Source organism: Aptenodytes forsteri, unplaced genomic scaffold (assembly GCF_000699145.1).
Source record: "Aptenodytes forsteri isolate BGI_AS27 unplaced genomic scaffold, ASM69914v1 Scaffold53, whole genome shotgun sequence".
Classification (NCBI taxonomy): Eukaryota; Metazoa; Chordata; class Aves; order Sphenisciformes; family Spheniscidae; genus Aptenodytes; species Aptenodytes forsteri.
The window spans coordinates 3,879,342-3,899,364 of NW_008795909.1; the positions used below are offsets into that span (position 1 = coordinate 3,879,342).

General features: G+C 39.1%; 1 protein-coding gene across 1 annotated transcript in view; it reads left to right on the forward strand.

Annotated features, from left to right (window-relative positions):
• Positions 1 to 16,259, forward strand: part of FAM19A4 (family with sequence similarity 19 member A4, C-C motif chemokine like) — a 56,223-nt gene extending 39,964 nt beyond the window's left edge. The window contains exons 3-5 of the mRNA XM_009284509.2: positions 3,288 to 3,443; positions 11,503 to 11,586; positions 16,147 to 16,259. Of these exons, the coding sequence (XP_009282784.2) occupies positions 3,288 to 3,443; positions 11,503 to 11,586; positions 16,147 to 16,259 (353 nt within the window). The remainder of the gene's footprint in view (positions 1 to 3,287; positions 3,444 to 11,502; positions 11,587 to 16,146) is intronic.
• Positions 16,260 to 20,023: the final 3,764 nt, after the last annotated feature.

Genomic DNA, 20,023 nt, shown 5'->3' on the forward strand with positions numbered 1-20,023 from the left:
GAACGTCCCCCCCTTCCTTCTTCTTCCCCAGCTTTATACGCTGAGCATGACGCCATATGGTGTGTAATATCCCTTTGGTCAGTTGGGTTCAGCTGTCCCGGCCGTGCCCCCTCCCAACTCCTTGTGTCCCCCCAGCCTGCTCGCTGGTGGGGTGGGGTGAGGAGCAGAAGAGGCCTTGACTCTGCGTCAGCACTGCTCAGCAGTAACGAAAACATCCCTGTGTTATCAACACTGTTTTGGTCACAAACCCAAAACATCGCCCCACACTAGCTACTGTGAAGAAAATTAACTCTATCCCAGCCAAAACCAGCACAGTAACTTAATTTTGCCTTCTGCAAACATTTGTGTGCCTGTTGACTCCTGGCACTTCAGGGGAGCACTGTCACTGCTTTAAAATTCAAACAAGATAATTGAAAGTGAGCCCCAGGTTTTTTGGGCTGTATGCTCTGGGCCAACCTGTTTGATTTATTTTGGTATTGACTTAACAGGACTGTTCACCTAAAGGAAGCAGGATTTGAGCTTGAAAATAGAAATTCTTTCAGCTACATATTGATCGTTGGAGCTGGATCTAGTCCATCCTTATGATGCACCTTCTGAAAAAATGGCTTCTACTCTTATCTTGGCATCTGATGTCTGGTGAATAATGACTTTAATTAAATAGAAGATCTGTCCGCTTGGTTTTTCAGATGAGATACATGGCAAACTCAAGTATGTGGCCTAAGCAGTTCCATATTTTTGCTTTTTCTTCCCTCCCTTATAAAATCTCCTTCTCAAGAGACAGTCCAGGCTGTGACCTTGCTCTCCTGAAGTCAACAGAAGTTTTATTGTTGACTCCAGTGAATGCAGGACCACCGCTGTAAAACCATAGGAAACCAATGGAAATTTTCCCTGTTTGCTCCAAAGAGTTTTGACTCAGGCTGTAGAGCTGATAAATAAATAAATACTCTCTCTTAAATTAACAACCTCATTTTACAAAATCTTTTCTGTCAGAGCCCCTGGCCATCTGCTTATTATCTCCAAACATTGTCATGCGAGCTGTTTTGTAGAACAATACTTTGGAATGAAGTGGCATGGCCAATTTAATTTCTCTATTTGTGTATCTATTTTCCATATTGACTTACAGAGAAGCTACTGTCCTATAAGCTGGTAACTGGTTTCATTTTTTTTCATGTTTATTATGATAGGGGTATTAGGTACTTGCATGAAAGTTCACGGTCTGCCAATAAACTTATTACAGTAGCTATGTAAGATACTTTTATGCTGTCTTCAACATTTTTCCAACTTTCTGTAAAATACATTATGCATTTTTCTGCTGTAGCATATTTTGCTTAAAAGTACAGTGTAGCTTTTTCCTCAGGAAAAAACCCAAAAAATCTCTGTATATAGAATTTCTTTTTACATGTTGAGTGCACAGAAGACTAAATTTCCTTTCCAGGGTTGCATATACGTAGTCTCTTGTCCATTGAGGTTATTGTGAATACAAATTTGGCAACAAAAGTCAGGCAGACCTTCAGCTGTGCTTGAAATACTTGTGACACCAAAACACACACAGCAAAGGAACATTGCCAAGCCAACCTTTTAAAAAGTTATATATGTATTTGAATACTCTCCGTTTTTTGGAAAACCTCCTTACAAGCCTAAATTGCATTGCTAACTCTTTTGAAGGTTAAGATCTCCCACTTAATCAACTCATAAAAATTTCTGCCCCAGAAGTACAGTGATCTTAATCACTCTATAAGATTTCATCTATAAGGGTGTAAGCCTGGCCATATTGCATCAGACCAAGGTGTTCTCTATCTCAGAATCGTGTGTCTGGTATCAGTTAGTAACAAGATACTGTTAGAAAAAAATAAACCAAAACAGGGCAAGGTGAGTAGGCAGAAGAATCCCCCAGGCTTGCCACTTGGAGGACTTGTTTCTGAAGCATGCTTTCCCTTTCACCTTCCTTTCTTTAGTCTGCTGTGCCTTTGATAATACAACAGGAGAATCCTCCAGGCTTGCCACTTGGAGGACTGTCTGTTTCTGAAGCGTGCTTTCCCTTTCACCTTCCTTTCTTTAGTCTGCTGTGCCTTTGATATTACCCACACCTACACCGATATCTGCACCGTAGTCTCTTCTCATATAAGGAGTCTGTACTGCTTTGATGGTGAATATTTTTATTATTCTCAGCGTTGTCTCTCTGTCTAGCTCACTTATTAAAAAACCCACCCTGTTCTGTAGTGCTGTTAATTTACAAGGTGCTTTACAAACATAGATAAGAGCCATCCAAGGCTCTGCTCTACATAAGACAAGACAAATGCAAGATGAAACACTTGAAGGCTGTTCAGGAAAGTGAGGACGTGGAAATGACTTATGCAAACAGAAGAGGGGTTTTGTGAAGTGAGGTTTCTAAGAAAGGGTTTTAGGCAGGGCAAAGAGTAAGTTTGGCAGTGGAGGAAAATGGTCAGGTGCAAGGAGCAGTGGAACTAAGATGTGAACGCAGGAGCAAGGAAAGGAGAGGAAGGGAAAAATAAACTCAGAGAAATAGGGGACAGTGAATCGTGAGGAAAGGCATGTGAGAGGAAAGCAGTAGGATAGAATATTTATCACAGGTTTCTTCAAAATGGGCTGGGAGGGAACTTGAGAAATCCATATAGTTTAGTTGTTGGTGTTTTTTTTCTTTTTTTTTTTTTTTTGATTGGTTGGGAGGGAACTCAAGAAATCCATATAGTTTGGTTGTTGGTGGTTTTTTTTTTTTTTTTTTTTTTTTTTGACAACACTTGACTGTCTGTGACAGCTTTTCAGCCTACCTTGTTCTTAGCCTACCTGCAATGATAGGCATAGTAAGCAGTGCTTACATGTTGTTATGTTAGAAAGTTTCCCTACTATTTAAGATGTCTCCCTTGCATTAAATATTATCCTGTCCATTGTGTCCATTTATGAAGGGAAAGAATTAAATATAAAACCTAATGCAAGACAGGAAGCCAAAGGAGGCTCTGTCTCTACATGTCTTCTTGTATAATCCATCTAATTGACTACTCCGATCTTCTTTTCTCCCTATGGCTTTGTAAGGGCCAGGGAAGATAGATTGAAAAATTGACCTGTTATGATGAACTAATCTGTATTAGTAAGAACAGGATAAACTCGGGGGAAAAAGCCAGATCCTACAAGGTGCTTCGCTCCTTTGTCTTCCTGGGATTTAAACTGGCATTCGAGAGATTCAGTCTTGCAGGACTGTACGAACTAGCTTTTTCTTCATGCACTGATGTTTTGTTTTGCTCTCCATCACTTATCTCTGCAATTATTAGGCCAGCACCAAGTCAAGCAAGGGACATGCGAAGTTGTGGCAGTGCATCGTTGCTGCAATAAGAACCGGATTGAAGAACGATCGCAAACAGTTAAGTGCTCCTGCTTCCCAGGGCAGGTGGCTGGTACGACAAGGGCTCAGCCCTCGTGCGTGGAAGGTAAGCAGTCTCCTGCTCACTCACAGTTCATTAAGATTGTTTGAGAAGTTTAGTCTCCTTGATTGTTTGACTTCCCACTGCCTCAAAAGCATAATCCTTCCTTTTGTTAATTTTGGAAACATCTCTGTGCATTGATGATAATGAGTCTGTGCATAAATCTGGGTGTAATTAATCCTCTTAATATATGTACTCGTACATTTCATGTCTGTGCCAATAAAACTTGTTAATTTTTTTTCACAGAAGAATTCTTCTTTAAAACTAGTCTGAAAACAGCATAAGCCAAGAAACTCAAGCTTATAATATTAACCCTTCCAGTTGTCTTTAGACTTAGTAGCTTGGCTAAAAAGTCACTGGATAATAAATGCAGCCCTGAGACTGGGCATGCAGATCTGATTTTGAGAGCTGTTCTCTAGATGGATGTTTTACCATTTTATGTGCCTAATGGTCTCATATGTTGGACATCAGTGCTATAATGAATGCCCCATGTCTATTCAGTTTCATGTGTTGTAACCCCAAATACATTAGAGTTTGGAGAGCAGAGCAAGCATAGTGCTGCACAGGACACAGTGTCTGAGCTAGGTCACCTACCTGATGAAGGAAAAATGTGCTACAGTTGCGTTAGTCCATTACCTTCCTGGATAGATGTTGAAATCCTCACAGAGCTCAACGTTGCCATCCTTATGCTTTTTCCTGTATAACTTACTCAAAATTAAATTGATTGTATACACTAAAGCTAAAATCTTACCTTGATTGTAATACTGACCAGGCATTCTGAGGCTATATAAAACTTGTATTGCTGAGGTGCACTCTGCACCTCGCCCCCACCATTTTCCTCTCTGGCTTACCAGCAGTTCAGAAACTGTGGGTTACCCTTCTTCCTTTTCCTACCAGCAGAGTCTATTCCCTGGAGAGGCTGCTGCTCTTGTTCTTAACTTAGTAAACAGTTACTCCAAGGCAGATTATTTTTTTTTTTCCCCCCAGAAAAAGTCTAAAAGTTATCAGATCCCCCATTTCATTAATTCATAAGCAAGACCGTTCTGTTTTCATTCTTTTTCACACAAAATTGCAACCATTATAAGTTAAATATAAAACAAAAGCTTCAAAATCCAATTTTTAATCTAACATTCAGAGATATTTAGTTTTAAACATAAAACTCTAAGTACACGTGATGTCTGATTTTTTTTTTTTAACCTATTATCTGTTTTGAGAACCTTTTATTTAAGAAAATAGATTTTTTTTTTTTGATGCTTAGTCTTTTCATGCCTTGTAATTCAGGAACACAATCAACTTTAACTGTGCAATCTGTTAAGCAGTTTTCTTGTCAATCAGAAGTACCTTCTGTATTTTTAGGTGACACATTAAACAGCAGAAGTACTTTTACATACAACAGATAATAGAAGTCAGGCATTGTTTTAAACTCGCTTAAGGATTGCAAGGGTGACACTGTCTTTCCATGATAGAAAGATATAAATGCACGATACCATAGAAGCTTAATTCAGTTTGTCAATGCAAATAGTTGCTGAAAGAATTTAGTAGCTGTTTTTTCTTCAAGTATAGTTGAAATTTAATACAACAAAATATTATGAATATAAGATTTTGGTTTCTAAAGTGGAAGCCTTTGATTCCCCCTCACCCCTTAGGGTAATGCTGTAACATGCTTCGCTTACTTCTGCAAGCATATGGGACTACAGTCAGTGCTATTCAGTTGCTGTAGCACGGAAACTATAACTATCTTTCCTTAGCCTCAGGATTAGATATGTTTTCTCCCACTCTATACATATCCTTCAGTAGGCTTCTACACTGTGGAAGCCAGAAACAGTTTACATCTTGAATTTGCCTATTTCAGTCCGATACAGACATTTCATTTTCTTTCCCAGCACCTTTTTACTGAATGCGGGGCTGTTTCCTGACCTAGATCCCACTGGGTTTCAGTGACAGCTTGTTTGTTAATTTGGGTGGGGGTAGAGGCTGGTTCATCAGACAGAGCTCCTTGTTGATGAGTATTGGGCATTGTGCCCTTTTGTATATATAGGCCATGAAATAGGTTTATAAAGCCCATCATCATGTTTTTTAGGATACAGTCAGAGGCCAGCTGGATATTTACATTTTGAAATAGGTTGACAGATGCTAAAGAATTTTAGACAAGGTCAGATTTAGAGCAGCGGTTTATTGGAGCAGCACTATATGTTAAGGCTAAGCCCTGCTCAAAGAGGTAGTGAATACGTGTACCAATATTCACAGCTACCAAAATTTTGGGAAGGCCCCCTATTTGAGCCAAGTCAGAATGGATGTTTGCATAATTACATTCAGGCATACACTTACACACAGAAATGACATTTTTTCTCATGGTATGTGCTAAGGACGAAACTAAGTACTTTGGTGTTACAAAAGAAATGATAGATATCCAGGTGAGTTCCAAGGAAAAGGTGTTGAAGTGGTGCAGAAAGGAAAGTAAAAGCTAGTTAAATCTTGCAAATATATAAAGTGAAAGTCTTAAGTGCCTTGACTGCTACGAATCGGTCCTTTTCCATGTTGTGCAGTAATACTTACTGTGTTGTGGGGCCTAACTAACATTTATAGAGTCCTTTGCATTTCTACAGTGTCTTTCATCTTGGAAACTTTAAATATCGGTAGTAGTAGAAGTCAAAGTACTTCATTTTAAAAAGAAGGACATGAAAATGAAAAATCGATGTTATAGGCTGAGATCTTCCCAGCATTTTTACAAGCACAGTAAAATCAGTCATCATAGCCTAGATGAGAGTACAGGGCAAGAACTCTTTGGGTCAGGATATTTTTTTATCCTTTGCCCATGGTAACACACTTACTTAGATAATTGCATTTTGGATGCATCCCACAAGAAACTGTCATTTGTGTATTTGAACATAGTTGTGAAAGCTATTGACAAGCATTGGCAAACAAAAAAAGCAAGGCTAGTTCTTCTGTACACATGCACACCTCATTTTCCTGGGGGTTATTTGAGCTTCCAAGCACAGGCCCATCCGATACTTTGAGAAATGTTGCTGTAGATAAATTGAGCCACTAAACTCAGGAAAAAAACAGAGCATATGAAGGAAAGTATTCAAATAGGCAGAGAGGACATACCACACAGCCTGTATACCCTACCTTGAGTTGTAGCTATATGACTTGACTGCAGCTATAGAAAATTTTGCTTAGCAAAGGTCAACCCGTTCTTCTGTCAATCACTAAATCACATTTAAAGTAGTCATGAGATTTTGTTTATACCGATTTTCTTTATGGAAATAAACATCCTTGAGTAAGTACCTCCAGCTTGTCTAACAGCTACTGCCAAGAAGATAAAATATTAATAACTTTTGTCTGTAGAGTAGCTATCTTAGCTAAGTGCGTTAAATACCTCTAAGTAAATCATCACTGGCCAAATCATCTTCCATCCGGGCAATTCTATTAGTCCTAGAATTTATGAGGAGGAAACACTCAGATTGGAAAAAATGTGAATGGGACTAAAGAATTGTTTAAGAATTTTCTGTAGGGCCAAAGAGCCGCAATGAAGAAAAAGGACAATTTTGGCTGAAAGCCCATCTGGGTTCCAGACTGAAGGGAAGAGAGCATACAGAAACAAGAAAACAAAAAATCAATGCACAAGAAATAGCTAAAAGAAGAAATAGCTGAGAAGATTCCCCTCCCACTGTTTTTGAATGGATTTCAGAATACTTGAGAATTCAAAAGGATGCTAATGCTGTGTCAGTATTCAAAGAAAAAAAGGAAATATACGGTAGAGTGAATAGTGTACTGAAAACTTATATGGAAGAAAGCTTAGTCCAGTAGAGTAGGAAAGACATCTGTATTTGTCCAGACTAAAGACAACAAGAATTTGCTTGTTCGAGTAGAACACACAGAAATCCTTAAAAAAAAAAAATATTGGCCCATAATGTGTGAAATATTGACATTGTTAATGCTGAGGTGGGTCAGTATCACAGCTCTTCTTTTGGTAAGAAACAGGTGGGGAGGTAATTTCTAATTTATTGTTAACTAAAAAAGGTGCTAACCAACATCTACTGGGATTAAACTTTTTTTTTTTTTTTTTGTTTTTTTAATTCTGACCCTGGGTAGTTTAGAGTCCTAACAAGCTGGCTAATAGATCTCTGGTCAGTTGTTGTAATTCAAAATGTATTTCAGAATACTTGAGGTATTCTAGAAGAGCACTAGTATTGTGTCGATTTTGAGAGGGTAGGCAACATGGTCTAGATACTTAGGGACAACTGAGGCTGGTCTCAGTCCTGTGCGAATAACTGAGAAGCTGATACGGTATCCAATTAGCAAGGAATTCCTGGGGTACAGGTCACCAGAGTTTATGTGGCTTTCTGAAAAGAGATTTGCCAGACACAACTGATTTAATTTCCTGAGGAGTTTTCAAGACTAATACAGGTAGTTTCTTCACGTAAGCCCATATTTTCCAAGTTACCTCGGAAGATTATGTATAATTTATTCAACTAAAGATTTGGTTACTAAATACATTTGAGGATTTAAGTCTTATTTTTTGTAAGCTATTTAATTTTGAACGATATGCCATTGTGTGCGCTGCTCAGTGTCAGTTACCTGGCATACTTCAAAAACGTCTCTCTGCAGAGTCATCAGTAGGAAGTGGTAGTCAGATGGCACATACCCACTGGGATTTCACAGTGCTTAGTTCTACACCTGATACTCTGCAACATTGTCAGCAGTGACCGAAAAGCAAATATAGAATCTCTCCTGACAAAAACATGTATGGATTTCATCCAGTGGGGCAAAGGAGTAATTAATGACAAGCCCAAGGCAGTCACGTGGCATGGTCCTACTCACAAGAAGTTGAACCTGTTTGAAATAACTGCATTAATAAAGACAAATGCACTGTGGTGCGAAACTGAAGAAGTTCAATCAGCTTGGCTTATCAGGCAGAAGATTGAAAAGTTACTGGGTTGCAGCACGTTCAATACCTTCACAGGGAGAAAATGATGATTGCTAACAGGTGCTGTAATGTAGGAGAAGAAAGCACAACAGAAGAGGTGGGAAGAGGAAGAAAACTAAGGCTGTGTGTTTCATGCTGGGATGGTTTAACTGTCAGAAAAAATTACAATGGGCGAAGTTTCTTTCTTCACCTGTTCCAGATTGGTTTGGACGACACTGTGTAGCCAAACACAACTAGGGGCACAACACAGTGAATTGCTTCAGATAAGATGAGATGATGTATTGACACCTTTTGGCTTTATTCTCTATGAACCTACAGTTTCCATGGAGTCAGGTTATCTAGGGAGCAATGTCAGCAGAAGATTTATTTCTGGCAGGGTTTCTGGCTGGTTTCTGACTGATTTCCAGCAAATCAGCTGGCTAATGTCAAACCAAAGCAGTCTCCTTTCCCTTCATGAGGGTGGCTGTGTATGAGAGTGACATAGCTGCTCTCATTTCTTACAAAAGTCACCTGTTGAAACCTTTCCAAGAGTGCCTCAATCTGAAAAGAAGGGGAAGCCTTTATATCCTCCAGTGAATTGCACAGTTACAGGGACAATGATAGTTAAAGAACTCTAGCTATGAAGATGAGCCTAAGGCTCTGATGGAGAATTTTAATGGACTAATCTCAGGGGTGTGTTTGACACAAACAGCTACAGCCAGTTAGGATATATAGATCAGGAGAGTGGACATTACAACTACAAAGAAATTGGACATAAAATGAATGTAAGAATTAGTGGATTGCTACAGCAAAGAATTGGGGATTTGCTGGAAGCTAATGGAATGAGATCTGTATTAAGTATTTCAAAGTGTTGCCATTACTCTGAGGAGAGGTATCTGCACAGAATAGAAATCAGTCAACAGAAGGGTAGGAGTCACTTTCTACGAAAGTGTCTAAACGAAAGATGAATAGAAGGTGAAATATTCAGTCTATTGAAGAGCTTGTGGATCTTGTTTGAGTTACAGATTAACTCAGCAATGTTTCCCATTCACGTCTGTGCTTGTTTTAATGGAAGATGGTACTGCTGGAGATGATGGGCCAGTTTCACTATCTTCAGTTCCACATGGTCCATATGGACCAGGAAGTTGCATGGGCGCAATTGGTCAAGAATGCTGTGTGAACCCACTCCTGTGCTGCACTTTTGGCCAGTCAACTAATGCCTTTTTTCCTTTAACCAGGTGTTAGGAGCAGGTTGATGCAGGTTGTATAGATAAATAAAAACTGCCACGTTTGGTGCGTTTTCTGTGGTCTCAAAACATATTGCACCCAAACCAATATGAAAAAGGTTGGATCTAAGGAGTTATCAGAGTAACTGAGGCACAAGGGATTCTAGGTACCTGCAGGAGACAGGTGAGTGAGAGGTGGCTTTCAAGGTCTGAAGTTGAACTTATGTTTTTAGGGTAGCACTAAATACATGAAAGCATGTTCACATGTCAGAGTGCAGACGGAGTCTCAGCATGTCACCACGTCCACACTCACAACAGCACTGTGCAGGGCTGTGTCATGTGGTAGCCAGGCCTTCCAGGAGGACTCGCTGGCTTTGAAGCAGAGCTCTGAAGACACAGCTAGCTTGCCGCTAGGATCTCCTGCTTGCTTAGGGACCTCTGCGCATGCCTTCAGTCTTCTTGAATCTGGCCTTCTAGACTTGCTCGTGTTTACCTGAAATAAATGTGGTATAGAAATTGAAACAACTTTAGAATGTAGCAGAGATAAAATAGATAAAATAGGTGACTGGACCATTTGTCTGGAGTGGAAATGATCCCTCACTTCCTAGGAGACACAGCCAAGTTTCACCCGTTTTGTCAACAATCAATCAGGATCAATGCAAATGAACTAAGATCCAAATGACTGGTGAAAGGAATCATGCATTTATTTTATAATTTTATAAGACTGAAAGAATAGTTTATAAAAGCCCAACTGGTGTTCCAGAAGTATATTTTTCATAGGGCTTTTCATGTAGGCTTAGAGTGAAAGTGCAAAACAAAAGTAATTGAATGAACATTTCAGCAATATCCTGACGTCAGCTTGCCTGCTTGTCACTCTCATTTGAAGGTTGCAGAAGTATGAATCTACCTTGAAATTAAAAGGAAAAAAAGTGCTTTACAAGAAGTAGACTAAATTATTTTTGTTCATCTCTTTTGGATGTGGTATATTTTAAAGCATGCAATTCAATATTTTGTGCACATAGTAGCATAATGCAGACTAACTAAATCAACATTTTAAGCTGTATTTTATTTTGAAATCCAATTTAGATTATGTAATATTGTGAACTGATACATTTCATAATAATTTTCTGGGATTTGATGAATCCCATGAACAATGCAAAACAGAAATGCATGCAGATGTTTGCAGCTGTTTGTGGGAAAGTATATCTGTTGTTAACAGCAGTATTAGAAAGTCATGACTACATTTGTAAAAATAACAAGCACGGTCCTATTAATGGAAATTGGCTTAAGGGTAGAAAATTAATAAATTTGCACAGTTAAGGTGTACTACTGTAGTCTTCCAAAACATACTGCAAAACTGGCAGTGTTAACTGCAAGTAGATTTTTAGTTAATAATCTAATGCTTTCCAGTGGTTTCCACATTCTTATCTTCACTATTTGCTGACAGACCTCACATGCTTACACCTCTGTGCAATTCTATTTTCTCACCCAGTGAAGGGAGAAACCAGCATTTCTTCATCCAGTCTCGCATATGCATATTTGGGTTAAACAAGAAGCCTTAGTTTCATCCCACCTTACAGCAGGTACTTGACTGAAGCATGTAAATGAAGGAGGCAAGTCATCTTTGTAGTCAGTGGAGATGGAAAGGCACTTCCAGAGGTCAATTCAAATGTTGGAGTCAGTCGCTGGCAGTGCTTGCCTGTCTTCACCATTTGCATATGGCATTTACCCTTCTGTGTGCTGGTGAAGTTTTTTAGCCACATTTTTAGCTTAAACACTATCAGTGTGATAAGCTATTAAAACAGTAACTGTTGGTTCTACCTTTTGCAATCAAACAATTGAACATCACACAGACAACCTCCCTACTAAAACCAACAGTAATAAAAAAAAAAGATCGTATTCTGTTTCTCTTTCCTATTTCTTTTTCTAGCTTCCATTGTCCTACAGAGGTGGTGGTGTCATATGAACCCCTGTTTGGATGGAGAGGACTGTAAAGTACTACCAGACTATTCAGGTTGGTCTTGCAGCAGTGGAAATAAAGTCAAAACCACAAAGGCAAGTACAGAGATCGCCTATATTTAAAGGTGGCAGTCTGCTGATAGCACTTGCTTATTGCATTACATCTGTGGGTGTGAGCACCAGTACTGGACTCCTCAATGTTTTGGAAAGCGATGATTAATGCAATTGTTCTCAGAGAGGGTAATGTTGGGTCAGAACTGCCCCTTCACTGCCAGCCTAGTTAAGTTATTGGGTGCTGGAGTCAAACTGAAGGCCCTGCTTCAGTCTTTAGTGAGCAAAGAAACTATTCAGTTGTGACCAGCGCTAGAGGGATAATCATGTTCCAGGGTCAGTTCTTCAATCTGCAGACTGAGTACATGGATCCAAGGTCTTTACCACTGTCACCTAAAGTTACATTCCTGTGCCACTGGAAAGCCCTTTTAGCTTTTGAAAGAAGTAACCTGTCTTGGGAGTTGTTGAGAATCTGCACCGACGTCGGTGGGAACTGGAAATCAGGCTGGTTCAGATCAGTTCTGTTTACAGGCCATCCTGTAGACTGCCCGTTTTTAAAAAAAAAACTTTGCTATGCCATCCTATTTCTTAATTAATGGCCAGCAGAGAGAAAATATCATGTCCTCTGTCTGCTTAGCAATCTAAAATGAGTTCAGTGCGTTGAAGTTCAACAAGTCATAGTGAACTGCATATCTAAATGTATCATAAAACAGGAGTCTTTAGCAGGCATAGCAAGGAAAGACATATGCTTAGCTTTTCCCTTTACAGCTTCTTCTAGTTGGGAATGAATGTTGTTGATTAGGTTACAGTCTGAGTTAATAAGCAAATACTGACACCAAATGTTTAGTAATGGCTGTTTTAAGGAGTGAAAACTGTACTAATTTCTGGATGAGAGAGAGAAAATTAGACGGTTTGGGCAGCTGTGGTGTGATATTGGTGGTCTAAAGCCCAGTTACAGACATTGCATGTTGGCAGGCTCGCTGGAAAATTCTGACCAAACCAACCAGTCCGAAAAACCCTATTCCTGTTTTTAAGATCAGAGGAATTGTTGGAAATCAATGTTATTTATCAAATGCCAAAGATGTAGCCTATGGTGTGCCTAGGTCCAGCTGTTCTCCTGTGACGGATACTACACCCAAAAGTTGACCTGCACACTCTAGAATCAGTATGGGTAACTGGCCATCAGTAATTGGAAGGTATAGATTACCCTCAGCCTTTAAATTTTTTCACAGGCACTGACTTTTAACTACGCATATATAGATAAAGGGTGGTGGTGTAGAATCACACTGCAGGGTGAGACTGGCGAAGTAGGAGTTTTAGATGTTGAATAAGACAACTTCATCTCTGGACATACCAGAAGAGAGCTGGCACTTTATACCAAAAGGACCTTACTGGAAAAGAATAAGCCAAGGTTAAGTGTCCCTGATGCCTTCAATAGATACTAGAGGGATGAAGGGTAGAAGAACAAACGTTATGTTGGCATTGATGACTGAAGGCCTGAGGCGTCAAGTCCTCATTCATGCAGCTGTCACTTCCTAGGAGCAGTTGCCTTTCAGTTCATTGAGGTCAACTGACCACATGAGTCATAAAGCCTGTGTTCATGACTCTCGCTCTTAAAGAGTGAAAAGAGGCAGCCTGAGTCAGTGGGAGTTTACTAATAGAAGGGCAAATTTGGCACGGATCATTTATTTTATTATCCATGACAAATATTGCAACCAGCAAACTACAGAATATGGTAATGCATTCTGATGAGTTTAGGGATGTCTTTATAAAGCTAGAGTGGGACAAATCATTCTGCCTGCAATTAGACCTGTGCAAATTCATCAACTCCAGTGAGTTTGTGTGAGTCTAACAGAGGGCAGAGTGTAGCAGTATGAGTGCAAATGTTGTTTCATTAAACTCTTCCTCTACTTTGCTGGGATATGGAGTAATGCATTTTGCACTGATTTTTATCACCACAGGAGATTTCTTTGAGGGGCATTTAATTGAAAGGATAAGCAAACAATTGGCACTTGTGCTTAGGTGTGAATCATTCTACTGTATTACTAACATGAGAACTGTTCATTTTCCTTGCACGGTTTTGTTTTTCTTTCGCTGCCCTGTGTTGTTTTAGATTTGAGCATGTTAAGGTAGGACTGTATTTTCTTGTGCATGTGGTTAGCAACAGCATAAGGGAGATCATGATTCTGACTGGGGTCTTGGAGTACTGCAACAATATAAATGTAGAGATGAATAGCAAAGTTAGTGGTTAAACATTACATTGAAATGACACAAGAGAGTCCTAACCTTTAACTAGTGATTGGCCATGTTAGAGAAGGGAACAGGCAGACTTCCTTAAAGGGCAGATCCCTTAAAAAGGTGTCTCAGTCCCTCCCATTTTAATTACTCTTTGCTAGAAATTCCTCCATTGTTTGCTGTATGTGTTTTATGTGTGGATACTTCAGGGAAATAATTACTTTCATGCTTTTAAATATTTCAATTTTGACCCATAAAAGCTTTTTCCATGCATTTACCTGTGTTGTTAGTAAGTGAACCCTGAAGAGTTACTTTTGGAGGCTGAGATTTAACATAGCTATATCCTCAGTAGTAGTGACACTTCTAAAAGCTGAGGACTTGTCATACTATGACCAAGTTGTTGTACTCCTGTAATTAGCTTTTAGTGTTGTACCTTTTGAGAATCAGTCTGAAATCCTGAAGTTTGTCATCTTTATTGGTCCAAGTAAGAAAGGACATGATTTGTCCAAGGTTTTGTGGGTGGGATTCATTGTGCCCAGCTGCAGGCATGTTTCCATCCAAGCTGAGTTATTTCAGATTCTCCAAAGTCACGCGGGGATAAATGGGTGATCTCGCAGCATGACCGTGCCCATCCACAAGAGTGTGCTCACAAGTAGTTCTTTCTCTCTCCTGTACCTTAAGGAAGCCCTGGATGACAAGCTTACATGTAGATTTCTGCTTGCTAGACAGCAAAAGCTGTGCTACAGAATCTGTCCTGGCATCCGTATTTCCTCTGTAGGTATTTTGTCTGTCTTGTGGGTGGTTTTCTCTGTCTACCAAGATATAGTTGTTGCACAAATATAATGAGTAATGGTAACTCCAGATTCTGAACAGAAACTTGTGGCACAGGTAACACTGAACTGGAAAGAAAATAGAATGGAAGGAAAATTTCCCTTGTTATAGGGAAAAGGAAAGTATGATATAACTTTTTTTTTTATTTAAAAAATGAACCAAAGATTTGTCCAAACTCAGCTTAATCAACAAAATATGTATTAAATGCATTATTAAAACTTTACACAGAGGACTCTATGAACTGTCAGACCAGTAGTCCAAACCATACTACACCCTGTGTGTTTCAGTGCTGGGGTACTTAAATCAGAAAGACACAGCAAAACCCATGTGGACAATTATAGAAAATGTACACATACGTGGAATTCTTCCAATTTAATAGTTGGCTTATGTCTAAATCATGAGAGTTGAGATCCATTGCATATTAAATTTTTTTTCTATGTTATGTAGCAAAGATGATCTCATTACCATTTAAACCTCTAATCAATTTTTAAAGCTTTCTAAGACCCTGGGATCAGTGCTAGTTGGGACAATGACTTCCACAGGTTAATTATACACTGAAAGAGGAAATGCCATTTAATCAATTTTAAGTCCTCTATCTTTTAATTTCGTGAAAATATTAGAGTAACTTGAAGTATATGAAGCACAGGAGACTCCTGACGCTACTCAATATTTAGATGAATAGTTAGTAGCTGAATGGGACAGTTAAGACGTGAAAAGCTGAAGAGCTCGTATCTTACATCAGTTACCTCAGGGAAGGAAATAAAAACTTCCCTATGCTGAGTGTCTGTTTAGTTTTGTAACACATCTAGACACTACAGAGCAGAGCTGACAAAGCTTTCCTCCTTGCAGGCTGCCTATTCTCATCCATTTCCAGGATGGGAAACCTGACATGACCCCTCCTCGCTGTGAAGCCAAACCCACTGGGTTTCCACTTCACTCTGTGTGCGCATTAAGGCTTGCGCATACATCCCTGAAGCACCTGACTGAGTGTGCATGTGGTTGTAAGGGGAAGAGACTGCAGGGTCCCGTGGGAGACGCGCTGTCTGGGAGTGGCTTCTCCTGCAAGAACAATTCATCCCCTCTGCAGACCATGTTCTGTCTGATCCCCAGTTCCCTCCCATAGGATGGACCGCTGGGAATGGGTAGCGGTTTGTGTGAATGGTCCTTTGGGATGTAAGTCGTACACTTGTGCTGTAGGCATTGGTGTTGAAAATGATGCTAAACAACATAAAGCAGGAGATTTCCATGAGATGATGGTGGCAAATTTAGTAGTAAACGGCCATTTTTTTTAATCTGCAAATCTCCCTTATACTATTGAATAACAGTGTAATTAACATTTGCATATAGATTCTGTTTCTGTGCAAGGTATGTAGGTATGGCTGGGGCAAGTTCATTCATGATGTATTCATGTGTACAGTTCCTTTGCAGCAACAAAGCACATGCTATCATCCTTGTTTGATCGATTCTGTGTAGGTAACTCTTTCCTCTTCTTTTATAGGTAACACGGTAGCAAAGAATAAACCTGTGGCTCCCTGCCAGAACAATGGCATGTGCAACTGTTGCTTGGCTGTTACACAGAGACCCTTTTTTGTGATGATGCTATTGACTTAATTCTTTGAACTTGCAAAATTAGTCAGTGAAAAGGACAATACTTCTCCTTTCAACTGTGGCTGCAGTTCCTGAACCTGGATTTTGCTATACAGAATGGTACATTTTAATTTCACAAGAAAAAGCAAGGAGATTTGGTTCTACCTGAAATGCACCTTGGATTCCCAAGGACCTGACACCTGGCAGAAATTCGTGGAAGAACACACCTGAACTTCTGCGGTGCATCAAGGATAAGACTTTCTTAATGACACTAATATATGTAAAATTGTTCTAAATGAGTTTAGATCATGAATGTAACCTAGGGGGTCATAGAAAGAAAACGCTTATGTTAGAACTGATATTAATGATCTTAAAGGTCTTTTCCAACCTAACTGATTCTATGATTCTGTGATTCTACGGATTGGTCTGAGATACTTCTCACATACAGTACAACAAAAAAGGTCTTTAACCTAACTGATTCTATGATTCTGTGATTCTACGGATTGGTCTGAGATACTTCTCACATACAGTACAACATAAAAATACAAAGCTGATCCCAATGCTAAGTGAGTTGACAGGACAGTAAATTATGTCTTAATGTATTTTCAGCTGTGATTTACTAGCTATCAAGGTTGTATGAAGGTGAAAAGATGGAACTTAGAAATCAGTAGCAATTATTGTAAGGCATACTTTGGTTATATCTGTGCAATTAGATTTATTTCCTTAGATAGTTCTAGGTAGTTTAACTTTTACATTCATAAGTGATGGCAGGAAAGCATGAGGAAGAGACAAAATTTGAAAGTAGACATAGATTTTCTTGTCCTAAAATAAATCCATTCTCTAGGGGAATAGCAAAGTTATACGTATTCCTTGCCTCTTTGAATCTAGATATGGAAAAGAATTTAGCCATTAGCTAGAAATATTCATTCAGATGCCTCAAAAAAAGGAGACCATGCTTGTACTGCATAAGGAAGGCTTACTGGAAGGAGGGTAATTTGTTTGGATTTTCATAGCTTTGGTTTTATCCTAATAGGTAACATACTTAAAATTCATAAGCAAAATTCTAGATAAAAGTGAATCTTCACTTTCAATTAGTTCTTGTTTAGAATTATTATAATAATTAAATGTCCAGTTCCTTGACAGACTGAATTTCCAAGTGGTTACATTTTGTGACACATAATTGTTCCATATTATTGTAGATGCATTTCATACTGTTTTTCTTATTTGCCTGTTACAGTTTTTTTGTCATCAGTCTTCACAAATAGAACAGTAAGTAGAGGTGAAGCTGTAGCCAGTCTGTTCCCCATTACATCATTTTGTGACTTAAAATGCATTGAAACAGGTTAAAATGCAACGATGCAGACGGCTATCATGCAGATGAACTGCTGCTGAGCCAGCTACTGAATTCATTGTTATGCTTTATGTAAATATTAGGGTAACAATGTATATCTAATTTTTATATAGACAGAAAAGCCAAAAAAAAAAAAGAGTGTGTTCTGCTAATTTAGGTCATTGTGCATAAGCTTTCTAGTTTATGGGAAAGATAGCATCAGCAGTGTGAAGCTGTTCAGAGTAATAATTGTTAGCTTTTGATTTGCTGGAGTGAGTGGGAGTATTCAGCCAGGTAATTCCATTGAAGTCAGTGGTGGGAAGATCTGGCCCTGTGTTTTTCGTTTTTTTGATTTCTCTGGTTTAGTTCACTTTCAATTATGTATTTGATTGCAGCTGGGATCATAGTGGTCATTGTACTCGGTGATAAGTAAACAAGAGATTTTCTGCTCTATGCTTGGACAGCTGAACAGTTAATAGACCCTGCTTGCTCTAATGAGCTCTACATTCCTAATATTTTTCCATTGTTTCAATTTTCTGATTAAATTTTAAAATTACCTTTACTATTTCTACTGTTTCTGTGCATATGTATTCAACCATATCATCAGTGAAGATCATTTTCATTTACTATTTGTACAATGTTGACCCATAACTGGTGTTTATTTATTTAGGTAAGTGCTCTGCAAAGCCATAGTAAAAACCATTGCTGAGATGTTCTAAGTGGATAAACAAAAGTTTTAGAGAAAGGTTATTATTTTTCTCTTTTTTGAAGATAAACACAAAGAAAACAAGTTACTTGCCAGTGGTCATACACTGGATTTGTGGTGGAATTGAGACCAGAACCAAAACTTCTTATGTCTAATTAAGTCTTTCCCATTCAAGGCATGTATCATACTTGCCCAAAAGAGGTACAGTATGTTACATGCCTTGCAAATAGCCACCTGGAAGGTGCTTTCGCTGCCACTGAGGAAGGGGGAAACTACAACATAAGTTTGATAGCATGAGATTATGAAATACAGCCCAGATGAATGACTTTCCTTCCTAGATCCTCAGCCCATGACAGAGATTTTATATTCCTAAAGCAGCTTCGTTCCAGAGGATTTTGGGTTGATTTACAGCTTTTTCTGACTCATTTCACAAATGTTGTAATATATGCCTGTCTCTCTTTGGAGGATTGCGGCTTCTTCTAATGCTGTTGTCTGGCACCTGACACCAGCATTGCCCTTCTGCTGAGCGATAGCAAAATTAAAGTCTTTGCCAGCAGCTCTGTTAGTAGGAGAGATCAGCGTCCGAGATTCTTGGTGTGTTCTCTATGTAAATGGCTTAGTTTATGTTTATCTACTTGTTCTAGAAGAGCGGTTTTTGTAAGCAGCATACTTGCAATCTCTTAGAAACCTCCATTTGCATCCCACTGTTAAGCTTCTATGGGGCTAAAACCCGTGGGTCATCATGTCCAGGCTTTTGTTTGGGCAGGCACTGTCTCCTACAGTCTGGTTCAGAAAGTAATCCCCTTTGTCTTAAAGTGGCAATGTTTTGCCATACAATTTCTAACAAAGATTGTTGCAGACACTCCTCTGATGAGATATTATTCTAATATCCGCACCGAACTGATTCATGTCCTGATTATACCTATATCTCACTTCTTAACTGTGTTCTTTTCTCCCCTCATTAGGATGACCCTGATGTATTTTCCTTCACCCAGGTGACATTTCAGTAGGCATAAAACCACCATGGCCTCTTCATTTCCTTTTTTTCTCTGCCTGTCTTTGTACCCCTCTTTGCATCCCTTGCAATTTAGGTGAATCTTTTTTTGAACAAGGATTGCCAGAATTATGCACTTTATTTGACATCTGCCATTGCCAGTTTTCTAGAGTGTCATTAGCACTTCCCCATCTCTGCTGCAAATACTTCACTTTCTACAGCCTATGTTGCTTTTGCCTTTTTCATAGCTGTATCACGCTAGCAATTCACAGTCGGCAAGTGTTTGACTAATATTCTAGGCTTGCTTTTTTCAGCTCGTGCCTCCTTGCTGATAGTGTATGTTCTTACCGATTCTACCTCGGAGAATGGCCTTGAAGTTTGTGCTGCTGAACATCACTCACTGTTACTCTCCCAGGCTCAGGTCATGAGGTGCTGCCTGTTCCCTGTGCTGAGGTTTTCTGTGTGCCTCTTTGCAAAGCCATAGTTGAACACTACCAAGACTGACTGGTGAGGAACTCCATCCCATCTTGTTTTGAACAGAAAGTGCCACTGTTCACTCTTTAGCCAGTTCCTTATCTTCTCCAGGTAGATAAGGAAATATCTGTGGTATCAAAAGAAATGCTTTGATATATAAACTAGATTAATGGACTTTTCTTTATCTAGAAAATAAATTATCTTAATAGAAATCCCTGCAAAGTTTCTCTCGCATCCTACAACCCTGTTAAATCCATGGTAGATTTTATTCCATTTTCCATTTA